This window comes from Pipistrellus hanaki (assembly GCF_964339955.1).
Source record: "Pipistrellus hanaki genome assembly, chromosome: X".
Lineage (NCBI taxonomy): Eukaryota > Metazoa > Chordata > Mammalia > Chiroptera > Vespertilionidae > Pipistrellus > Pipistrellus hanaki.
The window spans coordinates 11,429,331-11,437,763 of NC_140524.1; the positions used below are offsets into that span (position 1 = coordinate 11,429,331).

The window sequence follows — 8,433 nt, forward strand, 5'->3', positions numbered from 1 at the left end:
AAATATATTTATTTTCCTCTTTTCTTCCTCCTCCTCCTTCTTTTACTTCAAGAAGACCTTTTAACATTTCTTGTAATACTTGTTCAGTGGTAATGAACTCTTTTAGCTTTTTAAATTCTGGAACCTAGTGGCAAAGTCTCCCTGATCATCTGAACTAAATGCTTCTGAAATATATTTTGTGTCAATTATGTAAGCCCCTCCTTTGTAACTGAGTCTTGATTTTTATTGGTTTATTTGCGTGCAGGGTCAACCCTCATGAGTGATAGCTGAGATTCTGGAGGTATATATGGAAATGGTGGTATTAACACATGCAAAGCTCCCCAAGAAAAAGCTCCACCTTCTAGAAATTTCTCACTATAAGACTTGTATTCAGCAAGTATTTAATGAGTTATTTGTGTTGATGGGTTTATATTTTATGTCTAATTCCAATTTGGTCCTGAGGAAATGGGGCTATTATATTTACCTACTTTGGCAACATCTTGAATCTACAACTACTTTGTCTTAATTGAGTTTTTAAAGTTCACATGTCAGAATGGATGCTAAATGAGTTAACTCCCATCAATAGAAAAATAATAAAAATAGTACACTCATTGTATTGAGTCCTTGAAAGCAATTAAAACTATGACAGATTCATTTTTTGGAACAAACATATAAGAAGTGTCAAACATTTTTTAAATTATCAAAAAAACTATGAGCACCCCTTTATTTTAGAAAAATAACGTAAATATGTTTTAAGATAAGAATATAAAGATTTAGGCTCATAAAGTAAACACATTGGGATAAGATTGGAATATTATTCCCAAACTACAAATAGTAACTTATAGGTGAAGGCAAATTCAATTGTATGTTAATAAAGCAATATTTAGCTTGTTTGATTTTTATAAGAATGTATTTATGTATTAATTTCAGATTAAATCATAGATACAGAATTAAAATAAATGTTAATATTGGAAACTGTATTACATGATGAATTTAGTTTTTATTATATTTAATAATAGAATTTTAAAAATTAGACATTCATCTAATAATGGCATTTCAAATATTTTTAACACATCTATCACTGACAAATATTAATCTTGAGTGTTACTTCATTCTAACAGGTGTCTGCAGAACAGTATACGTTACCACCGAGTACTGAGAAGGCTTGATCAAGTTAAAAAAATATCTCAAATTAGCATCAAAAGAAGAAAGATGATTATAGAGAGGGAGATTGTTCACACACTCCATGGTGCTTTCTTGCAGTGCAAAGCTTTCTACTATATGTCAGTCATCCAGACCTATCTTAGTTCTATTCCACAATTAACATTACAACTATGTATCACTCTCACTGTAAGAGAATGTCCTGTGGAAAGAGGTAAGTTTGGTTGTTGTAAGCTAACAGACCAGTCTAAAAGGGAAGGTAGGACATAGTGAAGTTTTAAAAAGACATTAAATATTTATTTCTAACTCATGACTGTATTAGATTCTGTAAAGTTGATTTTCTGTGAATATTTTCAAAAACAAAATTATAAATAGGTGCATCTAAAATCGAGAGAAAATTGATATGAATAAACTGGCATCCATTTTATTAGGTCATATAATATGTAAGGTTATATGAGAAAGGGGACTGTTACATTTAGTGGGAAATAATTCTGTATCTGAAACTTATTACAGAATTTAAAAATATACAATATATAACATGTCTTCTTATAATAAAAGTAAAAACTGCAAAGAATTAAACATTTAGAAAGGATACACATAAAATTTTCCAAAATTCTCTAGGAATATGACTTTGTGTTTTGATTATAGTAGCTGTTACATGAATCTGCATGCTGATGGAATGGAATACACCCATATAAGCTGATGGGCCTGTGTAAATTTCACATTAATGATATTGTATGCACTATAATTATATAAGATGCAACAACTGGAGGAACTGTGTAAAGTGCACAAGTATCCAGTCTGTACTATGATTATTGAAAAATAGGAAGTTTTTTTTTGTCTTTTTCAATTAAATGCATTGAGTTGACATTGGTTAATAAGAATATTTAGGTTTCAGCTGTACATTCTTATGATATGTGACCTGTATGATGCCTTGTGTATATACCCTACTTTACCCTTTCATAACTCCCACCGTCTTCACTTTGGTCACAGACACACTGTGGTCTCTATCAGTTTTGTTGTTAGTTTTTTTGCTTCAATTTTATATTCCGCATATAAATAAAACCATAGAGCTATTTACTTTTTTTGTATGGCTTATTTAGTTTAGCATGATAATCTCAAGGTCCATTAAAGAAACCTAGGCACCAAATTTATGAACTAAAATCTTAGAGAAGATTATATTAATTTTTCCTCAAAGGCAAGGGAAGTAAAGGCAATAATAAATGAATAAGACTCTATAAAATTAAACTTTTGCATAATAAAGGAAACTTTGAACTAAACAAAAACGCAGTAAACTGAATGAAATAAGATATTTTCGAACAACAGCTCTGAGAAGGGTTCAAAAGATAAACAAGATTGACAAACCCCAGGCTCACCAAGCAGCAAAGAGGACCCAAATAAACAAAATCAGAAATGAAAGATGCAAAGTAACAACCAACCCAACAAACAAACAAAAAAGGATTGTAAAAAAAAAAATACTATGAAAACCTCTATTCCAATAAACTGGACAACCTTGACCAAATGAACATATCGCTAGAAAAATACAATCTTCTAAAACTCAAACAGCAAGAATCAGAAAACCTGAATAGACTGATAACTACTGATGAAATTGAAGCAGTAATTTAAAAACACCCAGCAAACCAAGGCCTTTGTCTGGACAACTTCACAGGGGAGTTTTACCAAACACTCAAAGAAGAACTAGTACCTATCCTCCTCAAACTATTCAAAAAAATCAGAAAGAAGGAACATTTCCAAGCTCTTTCTATGAGGCCAGCATTACCCTAATTCCAAAAGCAAATAAAGAAACTGCAAAGAAAGAGAACTACAGGTCAATATTCCTGATGAACATATGAGCTAAAATCCTCAACAAAATCCTAACAAATTGGATCCCACAATACATTAGAAAGATCATACACCATGACCACGTGGGATTTATTACAAGGATCCAAGGCTGGTACGATATCCATAAACCAGTCAATGTGATACATCACACAAACAAACTGAAAGATAAAAACTATGTAATCATATAAATAGATGCATAAAAAATTCAACAAAATCCAACATCCTTTTTTGATTAAAAAAAAAAACTTTCAGGAAAGTGGGATTAGAGGGATCATACCTCAACATAATAAAAGCCTTATATGACAAACCTACAGCCAACATGATAATCATTGGGCAAAAACTAAAATCATCTATCTATATAAAAGGCTAATATGCTAAGGGTCCTTCCCTTCATCTGGATAATGACATCACATAGCAACACCTGGCTTCCTCTCCCTAGCGACTAGCCTCCTTGCAGTTTCTTCAGCCCAGGAACATAACTTGCTTTATACCCAGGTGGAAACTTTACACTGTAACCAACTGTCTGTGAAGCTTTTTCCCGTGCCTCATCTCATTTTATCCTCACAGAAGTCCTGGAGTAGGTAGATAGGAGACTCAGTGGAATCCTAGTTTCTTTTCATTAGCTGAAAAATGGAGATTTAGAAAACTTAGAAACTTGACCTAACTGAAAAGAAGTAAGAAATGGTGGATCTTGAAAATGACTTCAGGTTTTTTTCACTGCAAAGAATATAGTCAAACACTTCTGCAGTTGTGTTGCTGACAATTACCTGAAAGAGAAGTTGGGATGCTTCACTGGGCTGGAAAAAGTTTAGCTAAATCAGAAAGCAGGTCTAATTAAGCAAGTTTGTTCTATATCTATAAAAGGCTAAGTTGACTTGTGCATGCACAATACATTAAAAGCTCTCTGGCACCAATCACACGTGTGTGTTTCCATCTGTCATTGTTGATCGTGAATTTGGTTGACACTTCTATTACAGAGAAAGGGTGAATAGTGATATTAAAATATTTCTTCTAATTAAGTTCCTTTCAATGTGCGCAAATTTGTGCACCAGGCCACTAGTTTCCTATGAGAATAGGAACAAGAGAGGAATGCCCACTTTAACCACTTCTATTCAACATAGTACTAGAAGTTCTACCTGTAGCAATCAGACAAGAAGAAATAAAAGGCATCCAAATTGAAAATGAGGAAGTAAAACTGTCACTATTCACAGACAACATTACACTGTACATAGAAAACCCTAAAGATGCCATCAAAAAGGCTACTAGATTTAATAGTGAATTTGTCTACATAGCAGGACATAAAATTGCCATAAAATTATGGTATTTTTATACATCAATAATGAATGCTTAGAAAGGAAAACCAAACAAACAACACTATTTACCATTGCAACCAAATATATTAGATATTTAGGAATAACTGTAACCAAGGAGGTAATATGTACTCAGAAAACTACAGTATGTTGGAAAAAAAAAGAGAGATAGAGGAAGATATAAACAAGTGGAAGAATATACCATGTTCATGGATTTGTAAATCCAACATCATTAAAATGGCCATATCCAAATGCAATCTCTATTGAAATACCAACAGCTTATTCCACAGATCTTGAACAAATATTCCAAAAATGTATATGGAATTTAGAAAGACCCTGAATAACTACAGCAATCCTGAGAAAGAACAAAGTTGGAGGGATCACAATGCCAAATATCAAGCTATATTACAAAGACACTGTACTCAAAACAGCATGTTACTGGTACAAGAATAGGCATATAGATCAATGGAACAGAACAGAGAACCCATAAATCAATCTAAGACATGCTCAATATTTTACAAAGGAGGCAAGAGCATACAATGGAGTTGATATAGTTTCTTTAATAAATAGTTTTGGGAAAATTGCACAAAAACAAAACAAAACAACAAAAAAAAAACCCCACCATGAAATTAGACCAGCAACTTACACAATACACAAAAATAATCTCAAAATGGATAAAATACTTAAATGTAGGATGTGAAACTGTAAAAGTCCTAGAAGAATCCATTGGTAGCAAAATCTCAGACATCACTTATAGCAATATCTTTATGGATACAGCACCTAGGACAATGGAAACTAAAGAGAAAATGGGACTACCTCAAAATAAAAAAAACTTCTGCATAGCAAAAGAACCCATTAAGAAAATAACAAGAGAGCCCACTGCCTGGGAGAACATATTTGCCAGTGATACATCTGATAAGGGATTAACTTCCAAAATTTACAGGGAACTCATACAACTTAATAAAAGGAAGACAAACAACCCATTTGAAAATGGGCAAAGGGCCCTGGCAGGCTTGGTTCAGTGGATAGAATGTCAGCCTGTGGACTGAAAGGTCCCAGGTTTGATTCTGGCCAAGAGCATGTACCTCGGTTGCAGGCACACCCCCAGTGAGGGGTATGTAGGAGGCATCCAATCGGTGATTCCCTCTCATCATTGATGTTTCTATCTCCCTCACCCTTCCTCTCTGAAATCAATGAAATTATATTTAAAAAAATATATATATATTTATATATATATATGTGTGTGTGTGTGTGTGTATTAAAACATGATCAAACACAGAAAATAACATATATTCAATATACTTATTTTTATATAGTTAATTAATTTAGAAAAGTATACTCTTATTTAGTAGAGTTATTCCAAATGATCTAAATTTTTATAAATGATTGTTAAACAACCATTTAAATTTTTTTTTGTTGAGATCATTGACTAATTGGTTGAATCAACTTTAATATTTATATATACTTTGAAAATAAAACATTCAGCTTGATATTCTACATATATAAAATTATACTTACTATTTTAAATATTCTTGAATATTTCCTGTTGATCTTTAGTTGGCTTGTTATTTTGAAAGTTATATATGTCTATTTTGTTAAGTATTGTTTTGAAACGTATATCTAAGTTTTAGAATTATTTGTTTTTCAATAATTAGTTGATTTGTTCTACAGCAGAGTTTCAAAATTTCTTTAACCACATTTTAAAACATGGGGTAACATTGCTTAATAGAATTATATAGATTTAGATTGTACAATTCTATGATACATCATCTGTATGTTGCATTGTGTGTCCAAGACTCAAAAGTAAATTTCATTTGCTAACATTGAATTTTCAAGTCTTTTATTTTCAATCTTGATTCCTCATAAATGAAGTTAAGGTCCTCAATATCTTCAGCTTTATTTTGACAATTCCTCAAAGTAGAAGGGCAATGTTATTGTTTTATTTTCTTACTGGTGTATACTTTGAATTCTGGTTTTCTAATTTGAGTTACATTAAGAATTACTACTTGATTTTATTTCTGTTCTAATTAAATTATCTTTGTAGAATATTTTCAGAGAAACCAGTGTGAATTATTTTGTACATAACATATATATTTAAAAAGATTTTTCACCTTTACTTTCAAAATTTTATTTTAATATTATTTAAACAGTATTCAATTTCTCTATAAAATTACTTTGTATGTGCTCATTTGTCTAATTTTTTAGATTTGTGTTCAAATTAATTTTGCTTCTAAAATTATTATTTCTCATATTATTCTTTAAAACTTATATATCTAAATACATGAATTATTGACTTCTCAATTTATACATCTGATCTGTTGAGCCAGCAAAATCTTTCAGTTCAATATTCAGATTTTCTTTTTATCTTTTAACCTTGCAACATATTTTTGGGGAGTCTAAAGCACATATCATTTGTTAGCTTTCTGCTTTGTTTCCTTGCTTTCTACCAAGCTTTCTGTAAAGCATAATTATATTTTTGTTGAATCAGATGATACAACTCTCCTTTTTAAAGATTCCTAATAGCTTTTCAATTTGAATAAAATTTAAACAGCCTTCTATCACATACCTTAGAGCAGGGGTCTTCAAACTACGGCCCGCGGGCCACATGCAGCCCCCAGGGGAGTCTGATCCTGCCCGCCAGGTTTTTTGGGCAGTGAGCGCAGCCAAGGTGTTACAGTAGGGATTAGTAGTTCATATAGTCCGGCCCTCCAGCTCTCTGAGGGACTGTGATCTGGCCCCCACTTTAAAAAGTTTGAGGACCCCTGCCTTAGAGGTATGTCTATCTTTCTAATCTCATCTGTATCATTATTTATAGGGAGTATGTGTATATGTTTGTAAACATATATATTTGCTCATTATTTTTCGAGGAGAGGACATATGCATTGTATTAATATATTTGCTCTATTTCTGATTATTGAAAACGACTAAGTATTTATTCCTTGGAAAAGTAAATTTCCAACCTATAAAAAAGTGGTAAAGAGGTACTTACCTTAAAATACTTGGTTTAAAATAGAATATTGTCATCATTTATTAAGGAAATTTTCTAACATTTCAATGTTTATTTTTAACAGCATGTCTGATGGCATTTTCCCTAGTGTCAGTTATTTATGGCTCTGTTCACTGCAACATACTGGCCATGCAGATCAAGTACGATAATCATTTTAAGCTACATACAGTACAGTTCATCTGCATCATGTTCTGGCGTTGTTTGGAGATTACCTCACGTGTAGTGACTCTGGTACTTTTTATTGCATCTCTGAAATCGATGAGCTTGCCCTTTTTATTAGTCACATTTTCAATATCACTGTTGGCACCATGGGTGGAGTTTTGGATAAGCAGATCTCATCTTCCTAGAAAGACTATAATCGATTTGAAGCCAATGAGTATAGAACTGGTGCTTACTGTGATCACTCTACTACATGCTGCGATCGAATTCTGCTGCTGGTCAGGCGTGAAGCTGCAATTGTCAAATGAGGAAGTAGTTGATAAGACACACCAGGGGAGTAATAAAGCCTTTCACTACAGCGTTCGGTTAGTAGAAAATGTAATAATGATATTGGTATTTAAGTTTACTGATAGGGAAACTTTATTGAATTGCTGTGACACATTAATTGCCACACAGGTCATTATAACTTACTTATTATCAATTGGTTTTATGCTTCTCTTCTACCAGTATTTGCAGCCAGGGTGGTCAAGCAATTTAGTACCAGACCAAACAGAAGAGATAAACCGGAACCAAAGTAATGTCATATCAACTAGAGAGTCAAATCAATGAAAAGAATAAAAATTATTAACTGAAAATAAACTATTACTTCTGAAGTAAGACTGGGCATCTTTTTCATTTAAGAACGAGTTCATTTTCACTAGAAAATGGATTTCCATAGAAAAATGAACATTTTCATTTTGCTGTAATCAAATACTTCTAATGGTAAAATATACTAAACTTTCTTTCATTTAAAGCAAAAGATTGTAATCAGTTGCTAATAAAATTTATTTTTCTCCTGTAAATCAACAGTACTTTGAATTGTTATCACTGCCAACCAAATGACATGGAATTTTGTTTTCTCAAATATAATTATAGACTTAGCAAAAATAGAAAAACCTGTACATTTTTCCAAACACTGATCAGGACAAATAAACA

General features: G+C 32.1%; 1 protein-coding gene across 1 annotated transcript; it reads left to right on the top strand.

Annotated features, from left to right (window-relative positions):
- Positions 1-7,371: 7,371 nt before the first annotated feature.
- On the top strand, positions 7,372-8,067 carry LOC311615387 (XK-related protein 3-like; the record flags this gene model as incomplete). Its single annotated transcript, XM_084870825.1, has 1 exon — positions 7,372-8,067. One exon carries the CDS (start codon positions 7,372-7,374, stop codon positions 8,065-8,067), a length of 696 nt encoding a protein of 231 aa, XP_084726951.1.
- Positions 8,068-8,433: the final 366 nt, after the last annotated feature.